This window comes from Macrobrachium nipponense, chromosome 13 (genome assembly GCF_015104395.2).
Source record: "Macrobrachium nipponense isolate FS-2020 chromosome 13, ASM1510439v2, whole genome shotgun sequence".
NCBI classification, from domain to species: Eukaryota; Metazoa; Arthropoda; class Malacostraca; order Decapoda; family Palaemonidae; genus Macrobrachium; species Macrobrachium nipponense.
Genome location: NC_087206.1, coordinates 91,488,499 through 91,503,498, shown reverse-complemented (window position 1 = coordinate 91,503,498; position 15,000 = coordinate 91,488,499). Strand labels below are relative to the sequence as shown.

The 15,000-nt window shown below is 34.8% G+C and overlaps 1 protein-coding gene across 1 annotated transcript; it reads left to right on the top strand.

Moving 5' to 3' along the window:
• Window positions 1-3,203: 3,203 nt before the first annotated feature.
• On the top strand, window positions 3,204-9,816 carry LOC135225513 (trissin receptor-like). The gene is made up of 5 exons (XM_064264800.1): window positions 3,204-3,674; window positions 5,580-5,724; window positions 6,359-6,518; window positions 6,841-6,906; window positions 7,320-9,816. Exons 1-5 carry the CDS (start codon window positions 3,425-3,427, stop codon window positions 8,271-8,273), a joined length of 1,575 nt encoding a protein of 524 aa, XP_064120870.1. The 5' UTR covers window positions 3,204-3,424; the 3' UTR covers window positions 8,274-9,816.
• Window positions 9,817-15,000: the final 5,184 nt, after the last annotated feature.

The window sequence follows — 15,000 nt, the reverse complement described above, 5'->3', positions numbered from 1 at the left end:
CACAACACACGCGCATACACAGACACACTCACTCACTCACACATATGTAAAATGCTTTTTATACGACCATCGACCGCGAAGTAAATGCTAAACCATATTGATAATTGGAATATGAACTTACGTGCAATACACTCCAAGGTATAATTGTTCACGCAAATCTTCTCAACTGATGGCAACGTTTTACTTTAATTGTTCTTTGATGACTCCAGTGACTGGACTGAAAAGATTGTCTAGAGAAATTGGTGATGTTTAGAGTCAGATTAAGTATTTTATGTTTCTTTGCAACATTTTTTTTAAATTAATTTTCCTGCCAGTTGTGAAGGAGACAACTCGGCCAAACCCTGCTATTTTGAATTTACCATATTATTGCATTTCTGTCTTAGTTCTGCCGTAATGCAACAGTAGTAAAATTTGCAAAATGTTTGAAAACTTATTTTTATTGCCTCCATTTTTCATTAAGACCTAAAACTTTCTTTAATATAGAAATATATTCTGACTGAGGTAAGATTGTTTCTCAAAATAAGCATTGCAATAAACATTTCACAGTCGAATTTTATCCTTGAAACTTTCATAAAGAAATATAAATTGAAGTTCACATGAAGCCTGGATTCAGTATGATAAGCTTGGGATGAATCTAACAAATTGTTGATTGCTCCATGAATGTCAGGTCATTCGTTAACTATTGTGTATATATTACCTACCTAATCGACCTCTTCTGACAAACAGCAACTCAAAAAGCAAATAGTTCAGGATAAAAATGCCATTAGTAAGAAACAGGACACCAAAATATGTATGAGAAATGTTACCAGATTAATAAATGCATAAATACTTCCACCACTTGGTTGAATAATTGGATACAACTAGTTTGCATTAGCTTCCTGGTGTATAGTCCATTCGTTTAAATATATTTGAGGTTGCGAAATGTTAAACTTAAAGCAATTATATGAACCTCAGGCCCTAAATAAGTCTCACAGCGAATATGAACTGACTCCTTGACAAAGAGAATCATTCAGATAAGTTCACAGCCAACTTCTAGTCAATGCATGGTTTGGTAATGCTCTAATGTATTTATAACACACTCGTAAATACAGATTTGAGAACAGGCACGCACTCGGCACAACATTACCGGTTGCTGTACCCGGGCTGAGGGAGACCAGTCCCCAGAATGGGCTACAATAATTCTTGGCAGGGAGGGACTTTCCATGACCTGAATTGCCACATCTCGAAATGCATAAAAAGGGAAAGAAGATTCATTTCCGCTTTCATAACTGTCAGGGCTCAGTCAGTTGCCAGTTGCCTAATTAATCTTGTATTAATACTCCGCCACCATTGTTCAAAGCTCAACAGAAACGAATAGCTTATCGTCAAATACAAATGAATTTGTATCAATACCAAAGGGAAATTCAACTACTATTAACACACGATTTACACATTCTCCCTTTCTTGCACAATACACTTTTATCATTTTCGTGGTCACCCATTCACCTATTGACCAGACCCAGAGTTGTTTAACTTAGCTAACCGAATAAACAAAGGTATAATGAACTATGATAGTATTATTATTTCTCAGTGAAAGGGACAAATTAAATACGAATCTGGTCTAGAACTTTCGTGTATCTATTGCGTTCGTTCTTGATTAAGCTGGCTTTATGCCAGCTCGGCCTCTTGCTTCTGGAGCAGTTCGTAACAATCAAATCTTCATGTTAATGTATACTTAATATTGTAGATATGTCAGCTAGTTTCATAAAAAAAAAAAATAAATAAATAATAAAATGGAAGATATCGTCACTTCTAAATCGCTGCTCCACGTTTGCTGGCAAAATATGTTTTTATTTCTTATTTTTATTTTTCAGTGATATCTCATTTTCGCCGACTTCCATTTACGTTTCTTTATCAGCGCTATCTTCTGTAACATCACAGTGATTATTCAACTATTTTGGAAAATTGGACGTATTTAGAACTTTAAAAACGATAGTTACGAGTTTTGTTTATTCATTAGAAAATTCTCCAACAAATTCTCGATGGTTTATGTCATGAAAGGATTTAGAAGATGGAGACGAGGTTTCAAGCAATTAGGAAAGTTCCTTCATATAACATTAATTAGCAGATTATATATATAACCTGCTAATTATTTTTTTTAAACGAACTTTCCTAATAGTTTGAAATGTTGCCTTCGTCTTGTAAATCCATTAAAGGGAAAAGCCATTGAGAATTTGTTGGAGAATTGTCCAATGAATAATCGAAACTCATAATTATCGTTCGTTTTAAAGTTCTAAATATAGACAATTTTCAAAAATAGTTGAAGTAATCACTACTATGTTACAGAAGTCGGAGAAAATAAGATATAAAAAAACACAAATAAGCTTATTTTGTCAATAAAAGTGGACCAGTGATTTAGAAGTTATGACATCTTGAATTTTATTTTTGTTTTCATGAGACTAGCTGATCTAGCCCCAATATTAGGTTATAATAACATGAAGATTTTATAGTAACGAACTGCTCCAGAAGCCGTGCAGTAGCGAGTCAGTAGGAGAGTAAGAACGACAATATCGATTCAGTAGGAGAGAGAACGAACATATCGATTCAAGGTAGGAGAGAGAGAGAGGAAATATATCGTAGGAGAATGAAGAGAGAGGAGAAATATATCGTGAGGGAAAGGGAAAATGAAAAGGAAAAGGAAAACCTTACCCAGTAAGGCTCGAGGGACAAAACAAATTAACAGGACACATGATTTTTTTTTTTACTTTTCCTTAACAGAAGGGAGCCTGTGGTTGTCTCTGACATACGTGCATGTACTTATGCACTTATATGCAAATATGCGTCAGAAATGAACTAAAAGGAAATTAAATGTTTTCATTATGTATATATATATATATATATATATATATATATATATATATATATATATAATATATATATATATATATATATATATATATATATATATATATGCGTGTGTGTGTGTGTGTGTGTGTGTTGTGTGTGTGTGTGTAGTGTGTGTGTGTATATCTGTTAGTGAGAACACGATTCTTTATAGATGTATGAATAAATGGATCTGCTAATAGTAGGGATGTATTGTATAATGTAGAACCAGTAACGTTTCTCGAGTAAATATAAAAAATGATAATAATAAAAGTGTCAGTACCATCCTGTATAATGTTTCTGAAAGATATCACCTCTTCATTATTCTGTTCCAGTGTGTAAAGGTAAAGACTAATATCCAATATCCCGCCAAGTGTCCATCTCTCAAAATTGAAAAAAAAATAAAGGACTTTTTTTTTTTTTATAAAATGACAATCAAAACTCACACAAAACATGAGTCTAAATATGAGAAACCCTACAGGAAATTCGAAGAGTAACACTCGGAAGAAGTCTGCTTGAGCACAGACGCGCTCAAGATCTTCTCAGAGATCCAACTTCGGAAATGACGGCCAAAATGTTCCCCCCAAACCACAGTTTCGTCGGCGCCGCGGATGACCTCCCGCCGCGGTCGGCAGTCACAGCGATACCCGTCAACACAAGCAGTGCGGCAGTCAACGAAACGGACCAAGGGGATGCCGTAGACATCCTCCTGTTTGACGAGGATTCCGAAGGGTACTACCTCTTCCACAGGCTCGAGGTGAAGGTGCCTCTGCTTGTTATCTACACTCTGGTGTTCATCTTCGCGTTTTTCGGTGAGTGGAGTCGTTCATTTCTTATTAGCAAGTGATATACTAAATGAATTGCATGATGCTAATCTCTCTCTCTCTCTCTCCTCTCTCTCTCTCTCTCTCTCTCGTCTCTCTCTATATATATATAATAAATAATATATATATATATATATAATATATATATATAATATATATATATATATATATATAATATATTACAAATTTATAGTTACTGTTTCATCTTACCTGTTTCCATTAACCATCAAAACCTTACTCGTGCTAATATTTACTCTCATCTATTCTAGTTAACATCGCTTTGAAATTCTTTGACTTATCACTGTGGCTTCTGCTCTCCATCACAAACTAAGGCATTTATCGTCCGCAGAAGTAAACCATCTCTTTTGTATACTTGCACTTCCCGAATTGGAAATTACGTTTCTTTGCTAAATGAATATCTGCAAAGACGCAATCATTCATAAACAAAATCCCTAGAAAAGGGCAAAAGACGTCAAAATGTCTCGGAACACTTTGAAACTGTAGCAAGTCAGAAGACGAAATGTATAAAAAGTATTTTCAAAACATTAAATAAAATCATTTTTTCACTTTCGTTCTCAAATGACGTGAGAGTTAATCATTCGATCAGTTACCGATGCTGCCAGAATTCTTCTGATTGCACGAAATGATAATTACTCATTGGCTTTTCTTCAAAATTGTCAATATAATCATAGAAATGCCAATATATTCTACATGACAGTTAAAGGAGTGAAGTCACACCGACTCACTCACACACACACACACACACACACACACACACACACACACACACATATATATATATATATATATATATATATATAATATATATATATATATATATATATATATATATATATAATGTAAATAAAGGTTTTTGCCACGGCTGAAAAAATGAAAGGCGAGAGAGCCAAGAACTTTCGGTCTAGCACGACCCTTTACTCAGGCACAATGTAGAACCAGTAACGTTTCTCGTCTAAATATGAAATTAAAGGAAGGGCTAGACCGAAAGTTCTTGGCTCTCTCGCCTTTCATTTTTTCCTCCGTGGCAAAAACCTTTATTTATACATAGTATCACGTTTTATATACTTCGTGATCAAGTTATTCATATATATATATGTATGTATGTATGTATATACTGGAACAGGAAAGATGAAGCAGTACATATTTATTTTTAATTTAAATGTATAGAAGCATCCTGTGATAGGTATTTATAAATATTCGTATTTTTCTCTTTGGAGGAACGACTAGCTTCATTCTTGCTTTAGTACATAATGATTGCGTGACTACTTGTGCATTGCTAAACATTTCATGCTCTTATCATTAATGCAATTTAATCACTCTGCAAGGGGGGTGTAGTATACCTGACGTGGAGCTGTTAACAGAATTTTGAAAGAGTTTTTATGTAGTCAGGATATCCGCTTTCAAGTACTATGAGCTATTGCATTTAATGAATTTTTTTCCCACTCGAAAATTTTCTACCAATTTTATTCTTCTTTGCCTCCACCAGTGAAATTATCTCAAATATTGCTTTACGACACAATTGTGCTTTGGGAAAATTCTATTTTGCATGACAAAACAAACATCCGGGAGGTGCGTAGCAAGTATTATGAGGTCATATATATCTGCAAAGCAATCATGAAAAAAAATACAATTGAATTCCCATTTTCACTGATTTGTCACTAAAGTACGACAGACTATAACCTGCTCTGATGCAAAGAAAACGTAAACCAGCTTCTACCTAAATGCATCAGTCAATGTCCGTTCGACGATTGATCAGAGGCACTTTTGTGAGAATGTGATTTCCACTGGAAAAGTGTCTGTTATAATAAGCTCTTCTAATAGCATTAACTCGTGAAATTTTACATTTCCTTTTTATTTCTGTTCTCGTGGCAGGCAACCTATTGGTCGTTTTAGTAATGGTTTTCCATCGGCGAATGAGAAGCCACACAAATTTCTTCCTGACTAATTTGGCGGTGGCAGACCTCTGCGTGGCTGTCTTCTGTATCTACCAGAACTTCGCCATGTACGTCATCAAAGAGTAAGTATTGAAAAACTTGCCATTATGCAGCGTGTATTCATAAGCTTGGTTTCCATTATACGTTTATTTTCGGTACATTTGTTTACTTTTTTAAGGCCTTGAATTTTCTCTGAGTTCTCACTACCTACTTTGTGCATACCAGGAATGACGACTTTTCCTGACTGATTTCTGGCTTTTGCTCTGTGTGGGTTTCTGAATCCTTTGTGAGGTTTCCAAATCCTCTGTGGATTTTCAGAACCTCAGTGAAACATTTCACAGAAATTCCCAAATCTCCTGATTGGGAATTGACTCTGCTATAATTTTTGCCATCTGTAATGATGCTCCAAAGTGCTTTTATATTATTATTTTTTTTTACCTTAATCCTTTTGCCATTTTCATCAATGACTCTACTTTACCCCTTCCCCAAATTCATGACCTGATCAGCAATTCAACTCTGTATAAAACTCTTCCACCCATCAACTCCCAGTTCAGTGCTGTCGTTCATACTCACGTCTCAATATTAATTTCTATAGCTGTTCCGTTACATTCTATGAAGGACTCCAGTTTATTGTCAACAACTATGTTCCTGAAGGTGTTCAGAACATTCTTTCAGAGATTTCAATCTTATTCACAATCAAAAACTTTGTTCTCACAGCTGGTATTTCGGAGAATTCCTGTGCCTGATGTACCACTTCATCAACCAGCTGAGCTACACAGCCTCAGTGATCATCCTTGTTGTGGTCAGTGCAGAGAGATACTTAGCAATCGTCGAGCCTCTGAAAGCTAAGACGATTTTGACGAGAACAAACATGATAGTAAGTCTTTTTCATTCTTTTATATACTGTTTAAATATTTGATTGTTACATAGAATGCTTAGCCTTCAGTGTCGAACATATCTCTAGACTTTCTTAATCGTCAGTAAGCAGTGAGGTCCAGATAACATTCAGCGTTGGAATCCAGTAATATAACTCAGAAATTAATCGAAAACTGTATTCAACTTGTAATTAATTCGTCCAGTGTTAATTAAAAGAGAATCATCTTATGAAATTTGTGAGGAACATTACAAACCTTGCATTACAATATTATCTCGGTGTATTATTTCCTGTATCATAATAAAATATTGTATTTATATTCCAGATAACGATGGTGTTAGTTTGGATCATTTCAGCTGTATATTCCTGCCCTAGACTCCTGTATTTCAAAGTACGGTTATGGTAAACTGTGAAGACTTCTAAATGCAATATACTTTCTAGATATCTAAATACACCATAACTTCTTGACGGGATACAGTAAATTTTCATACATTAAGATATTCAATCATTAATGGCATTTCGTTACAAACGCCTGATTTTATACAATCAATAGGAGAGTAACATTCAGATGACGTTTGACTTGAAATTCCCTCGTTAGTTATTATTGTTTCCTTGTCAAAAGAATGACCTGAAATAGCAACTTATTTTAGGGAAGTACAAAAGAAGAGAATGGCGTGCAGCGCTTGTTCTTGTCTGATATGACAAATAGCAGGTCATATTGGATAGATATACCTTCGGGTCTTCTTTCCAAAATGGTCAAGCTGTGAGCTAACACCTTTAATCGGAACTATCTTCATGACGCAGGTGCACGAATATCCCGTCGAGGGCGGAAGAACCGAGGCCATGTGCATCCTGAGAAGGGACCTTTTCGACACCAGGGTGTGGGATGTCATCAGCCTAGTTCTCCTGTACCTCCTTCCTCTTCTCCTGCTGTCGGTTCTCTACGCCCGTATCGCCCACACCCTCTGGAGGTCGGGGCGCATGCTCACTGCCGCCGCCTCGCCCTACACCAGCTCGGCAGCCGTTGCCGTCGTGTCGACGGCCGCCGAATACGGCACTTTCAAAACGCAGCACACGGCTTCTATGACCTCCACGTCGAGCAGTGGGGGAGGAGGAAACGACGTCATCGACATGCCGAGGAACCACGGGCGGAATCACACGACCCACATCAACAGGGGGTCCGTCAAGTCGACCCTGTCCACCTACGTCTCCATGGGCTCCATGAGGGACGACGGTCTGCGAGTCAACCACTTCAACTCAGACGCCATTCCCCTGACGCCTCTCGGGCACTCGAGGTGCCTCGGCGTCGTCGAGAGTTCCTCCCTAGGGCCGACGAGGAGCCCCCGGGCGGGGAGGACCTCCCCGAGAATCGCCAGGAGCCCGATGCAGCTCCACCCGTCGCCTCTCGTCCTGAGAGCCCGCAGGAACGTCATCAAGATGCTGATCATGGTGGTTCTGAGCTTCGCCGGATGCTCCCTGCCCTTCCACGCTAGGAAGATGCTCCAGTACTACTGGAGCAACTACAACCACAATTCTACAGCGTCCTACATCATGACTCCCATCACCTTTTTGCTCATGTATGCTAACTCGGCCGTGAACCCCATCCTCTACACCTTCATGAGCCGCAAATTCCGGACGTCCTCTCGTGACCTTTTGACCTGCAGGGTTTGGCAAGCGCGGAGGCATCGCCAGCCACCGCCCCCGACAGTCGTGGCTAGACTCAGTGGAAGGGACAAAGTCATCACCCACTTGTTGTAACGATGACGCAGAGGGTCACATAAACCAGTTCATAGAAACAGTCTAGAGAGAGACTATCTCTGCTGTGTCATATGGCATCCACTATACCGCCATGCTATTGTTGTTTCAGTGCCCATTTGTTATCTAGTTCAGTTGATATAGACCGTCGTAGAAAGATTCGATTCGTTTATCTTTTGTACAGTAGTGCCAAGAAGAAGAGTTCTGTGCGGTTTCCAGAGTTCAAATTAAGTTCAAATGAAGACTTCCCGTGGCACATTTTATCACAAATACACTATATAAAATAAGAGAAGGGTATAACTCATCTGTGTGTGATAGAATTGCTCAATGAGTTTTGTGCAGTGGAGAATCCTAAGGTTTTTGTAAAGAAGGGTTTTGGTATGATTCAACTTCAGCGACATATTCTATAGAAGGAGACCTCGAGTAATTGGAAAGAATTCGAAATATAAATATTTTCATATGTTTACAAAATTTTGCTAGCTAATTACTCTCACTAATCTATGAATTCACGAGCCTTAAAGGTTCCTTTAGATAAAAAAAAGATAATTTGATTTATCTTATAATGTAAATGTTAAGCTTTCTTTTCAGACGTAACTTCGACACCCACCTTATAACTCGTTTGATTGTTAAGCAGATTTAAGGTACAATCAGTACTAAAAACAAAAGCAAACTGATAAATATATAATTTCATGAATATATCTCTTGATTTTAAGAGAAAAAAAAACATTGGTTGAGTTTATGAAAAACCTTAATTAAGATAATAAAAGTGCATAATTTACAAATGATGGTAACTGATGAACATTTCATATAACAAAAAAAATCTCCTCAAATTCCAAAGGTATTTTCACCATTCAGTCTTTTACCAACAGAGAGTTCAATAGACGGCGAGATTGAGAATTAAGTGAATGGGATTAATAAGTTAAGTCTTTAAATCCCTTTTTATTTTTTTCTAAATCCTAATAAAAGATAATGTCTGACAATGTGCAGACCAGTGTTAAAGCTGATGATTAACTTTAAATGAGATTGTCAATAGAAAGATGGCGGGTAGTGTTAAGGTTTTAGAATATAATTTCACAACACAAATGTCTATGATAAATTATTTCCCTCTCTTTCAAAATAACGGGCTGGCATGATAAGTTAAAACTAAAGTTTTTTTTAGTGGATAATACTTTTCGTTCTAGTTCTGAAGAAATTGAATCTACCGATGAAAACGTTCCTTTCACAAGGAAAAAATAAGAATATTCTTCTTTGAAACTATTGACACTCTATACGCATATAACTGAGTAACTAAGGCAGGTATCACTGGCTAAATAAATAATGTATTTTCATTTTCTATTTCAAAGAAACTCATTAGGGTTTTTTTTATACGGTTTCATTGTCATGCTTTACATGGCACTAGGTATTAAATAAGTATCGATAAAACTATAGAATATTTTTTTCGGATCTGACGGTATTCACAAACGATTTCATTGTAAATGACAATATATTTACCAGGCTTGAGAATCTTTTTATATCATTCATAAACTGTTACACTTGCTGGGTGTTGTAAAGCCTATACTATGTATATACATAGTATACTAGTATATATATATATATATAATATATATATATATATATATATATATATATATATATATATATATAGATACATATATGTATCTATATATATATATATATATATATATATATATATATATATATATATATATATATATAATATATATATACATATATATATATATATATATATATATATATATATATATTATATATATATATATATATATATATATATATATATATATATATATATATCTATATATATATATATATATATATAATATATATATATATATATATATATATATATATATATATATATATATATATATATATAGATATATATATATATATATATATATATATATTATATATATATATTAAATATTATACAATATATATATCATTATAGATAATCCATATATATATATAACATGATATATATATATATATATATATATATTATATTATAATATATTCATATTATACATAGATATAGTAAGTACTGTATTTATTAATTATATATGATATATATATTATAGAGATATCTATATATGTCTTTATATATGTATATATATATATATATATATCTATATATATATATATATATATATATATATATATATATATACTATATATATATATATATATAGATTATATATATGTATCTATATATATATATATATATATATATAGATATATAGATATATATATAGTATATATATCGTTTTATATACGTGTATATATATATATATATATATATATATATATATATATATTATATATATATATATATATAGTATATTAAATGTTGTCTTCGGATTGTTCCAACTCTTAAACTCTTAAATGTTAAATGACTAATGTTTACAACTTAATCCAAATGCTCAATGTTTATTTCAGAATTATTTAATATAGAAAAAAAATGCTTATGCATCAATCATTAACCAGAGACATTCACGTGGCTGTAAGTTTCTTCTTCAATGTTTATGAAGAAAATCAAATGCATTTATCCCGTACCAATGTATCAATATGAATATCGTAATGTTCTTTACTCGCTCATATGTATGGATGGTCAGCGATAAAGTTTAATTTCATAAGTGTTTTCTTTTCTTCTTCATTCCTTTAACATGAATTTTTTTATGCAAAGGATGAGCTAAATGAATTTTAAAGATCATTGATGAACCGGGACATCGTGAATGACGACATTATGGGATGAGATTTTCTTAAATAATAAAAATCACAATTTCCTCGTATTTTTCGACGACGCTTTCGTTTTCAGCAAGATACAAGTCTTTCAAATGATTCCAGTTCTAATTTACCTCTAAAATTTCATCTTTTAATTGTAATGTGAACGTAATTACTGAATACAGAAAATTTCTTCCAATTCTAGAACTGAAGTATGTCTATACAAGACATACTTCAATGTACAATTAAAGTCACGCTTTAGCAGCAGCCGTGCCGAAGCAGAAACGGCAATATTCTGTTCAAGATAACGAATGAAAAGAATGAATTCTTCCAGTAAACCTGTATTAAAACACAATGACAAACAAGAGTAATTTTAGATCCCATTATTAATTTAGTTATATTTTGATCTGTGTATTAACTAATTTGTTTTAACCTACTTCTTCCTTTCTACTTTTCTAACAACTGACCTCTTCTTTATGTCCTCTGTTACTTCTTCCTAATGCACACATTTTCCTTGGAAGCTTGAATTTTAAGTCAATAGACCCTGTGTAGGCTTGTTTCATATCAATAGGTGTCATCATCTTCTAAACAATAATCATAGCAATAACAACTTTACGTAAGCATATTGTTCCAATAATTTCGAGTGCACGCTAAGCGCCAGATAGCACGACAAATTAAAAGACTACTGCGACATCTACTTTACCTTCGTGTCCAAACCTGTGAGGGGAAAGAAATATGAGTTAACTTCTCACGGCTGTTGAAACTGCGTCTCTTTGCATCCTTTATCTGTGCACTGTTTTATCCTCAGATTTGTACTTGAAACATGTTTCACCGAGGGTAAAGAGGACGATTTCTTCAGTTCTTTCATTCTTCCTTTTAATCTTCGGCTAAAACCCCTTGCATAAAAAAAAAAATCCAAGAATACTCCAAAAAGGGAATTCACCCCGCAGAAAGATAAAAACTATAAGAAAATGTGATAACTAAATAATTACGAGGACACAGAAAACAAAATCCAATTCAATGACATCCAGGAAACGTCAGCAACAAAGAGCAGGACTGAATTTACTTCTTGCCTAAACATTTGGAAATCAGAAAATGCCACAACTGCAGTTAGCAAACTATTTCGCACTGAATTGTAACCAAGACAGAACTCCTGGCGAACTCGTGAAACTGTGTATTCTTTTAGGTTTTCCACTATTTCATCTGAAATACGAACCTGAAACGTACTCCACAGAGAGTTAGAAGGATGCTTGGCGTATTATGTTTTGTAAGTTCTATTTTCATTCCAATATTTGCCGAAGTTTAGGGGAAAATGTTTGCTTTAATGAAAGATGATTGTCATCACAGTCTTCTCGAAATTATTAACAAGTGTTGGGATTTTCCTAATCACAGTTAAATAGAACATGCAGGTATCAGGTAACACTAACCTGTATCGTAATAGTAATATCCGAGCTCTGTTGTAAATACTCGATTTTCTTTCTCTGTTACATCTACGAAACTAATTTATCCTTTTTTAATGATTCGTAAATTGCTTTAGTCATTCTGTGGTTTTTCTTAGGTACAAGAGGGCCTTTAAGTAAAATTCACATACTAATAACTTTTACATTCTCTGCTATTGGGTAATATTTAATATTGAAGTATCTTCAATTATTAATTTTTTCTGTTCGTCTAATATTTTTCTCGTAACAAGAGGGCAGCTAATCAAATAATATACAAATACCCTTATTATCTCGATTATCTATTAGGATTTATAGAAATATCTTTAGGCATCTGTTTGCTACTTCCCCCTTAAATTAATAAAGCAAGAAAAGATTACCTCATTCAATATTGAACCGTCATCAGCGAGATGCTAATTATCTTAGCATGGGATTATCACTGTAGTCTACATAAAACTCCAGGACGGCTGACTGTACTCAGCTTAGACCTGATTCTCTTTTAATGCGCAACTGGATATAGGAATGTAATACTTTTCATTCAGTTCCAGTAATATTTTGTAAAGGGCTGATTTATGAGCCCGGGAGGAACTGATTAGGTTTTGATAAGGTCTAGTGGAAATATTCTGTTCAGCTATCACTATTTTCATAAGAAACCGCATCTAATAAAATGTTCAAAATTGAAATTGTTTTGAAAGGTAAAGTAAAGCTTTTTATCAAATCAAATGGAAAAAATATCTCACGACACAAGGGGTATTGCATATAATCATTTCATTCATTATTATTATTATTATTATTATTATTATTATTATTATTATTATTATTATTATTATTATTATTAGGTTATTATTATTATTATTATTATTCTTTTTTTTTTTTTTTTTTTTTTTTTTTTTTTTTTTTTTTTTTTTTTTTTTTTTTTTTTTTTTTTTTTTTTTTTTTTTTTTTTTTTTTTTTTTTTTTTTTTTTTTTTGCTCTATCACAGTCCTCCAATTCGACTGGGTGGTATTTATAGTGTGGGGTTCCGAGTTGCATCCTGCCTCCTTAGGAGTCCATCACTTTTCTTACTATGCGTGCCGTTTCTAGGATCACACTCTTCTGCATGAGTCCTGGAGCTACTTCAGCCTCTAGTTTTTCTAGATTCCTTTTCAGGGATCTTGGGATCGTGCCTAGTGCTCCTATGATTATGGGTACGATTTCCACTGGCATATCCCATATCCTTCTTATTTCTATTTTCAGATCTTGATACTTATCCATTTTTTCCCTCTCTTTCTCTTCAACTCTGGTGTCCCATGGTATTGTTCGACATCAATGAGTGATACTTTCTCTTGGACCTTGTCAATCAACGTCACGTCTGGTCTGTTTGCACGTATCACCCTATCCGTTCTGATACCGTAGTCCCAGAGAATCTTTGCCTGATCGTTTTCTATCACTCCTTCAGGTTGGTGCTCGTACCACTTATTACTGCAAGGTAGCTGATGTTTCTTGCACAGGCTCCAGTGGAGGGCTTTTGCCACTGAATCATGCGTCTTTTTGTACTGGTTCTGTGCAAGTGCCGGGCATTCACTTGCTATGTGGTTTATGGTTTCATTTTTCGTATTGCACTTCCTACATATGGGAGAGATGTTATTTCCGTCTATCGTACTTTGAACATATCTGGTTCTTAGGGCCTGATCTTGTGCCGCTGTTATCATTCCTTCAGTTTCCTTCTTTAGCTTCTCCCCTCTGTAGCCATTGCCATGTGTTATCGCTGGCTAGTTCTTTAGTCTGTCTCATGTATTGTCCGTGCATTGGTTTGTTGTGCCAGTCCTCTGTTCTGTCTGTCTTTCTCCTGTCTCTGTATATTTCTGGGTCTTCGTCTACTTTTATTAGTCCTTCTTCCCATGCACTCTTTAGCCACTCGTCTTCACTGGTGTTCAGGTATTGCCCCAGTGCTCTGTTTTCGATGTTGACGCAGTCCTCCCTACACTTAGTATCCTCCCTCCGCCCCCTTCCTTTCGTGGTTATTGTATAGTCTTTGTCCCGTATTTGCTCTTGGGTGTAGTGCTTTGTGTATTGTCATTTGTTTCCTGGTTTTCTGATCTATGCTGCGGAGTTCTGCCTTCGTCCATTCCACTATTCCTGCGCTGTATCTGATTACTGGCACTGCCCATGTGTTTATGGCTTTTATCATATTTCCGGCGTTGAGTTTTGACTTGAGTATCGCCTTGAGTCTCTGCATATATTCTTTCCTGATCGTGTCCTTCATCTCTTGGTGTTTTATATCTCCTCCTTCCATTATTCCCAGGTATTTGTATCCTGTCTCATCTATGTGTTTGATGTTGCTCCCATCTGGTAGCTTTATCCCTTCAGTTCTCGTTACTTTGCCTTTTTGTATGTTGACTAAGGCGCATTTTTCTATTCCAAACTCCATCCTGATGTCCCCAGATACAATCCTTACAGTTCTGGATTAGGGTATCTATTTCCTTGATGCTCTTACCATACAGCTTGATGTCGTTCCATGAACATCAAGAATGGTTGATTCTGTTGCCTCTTTTCTTGAGTTGGTACCC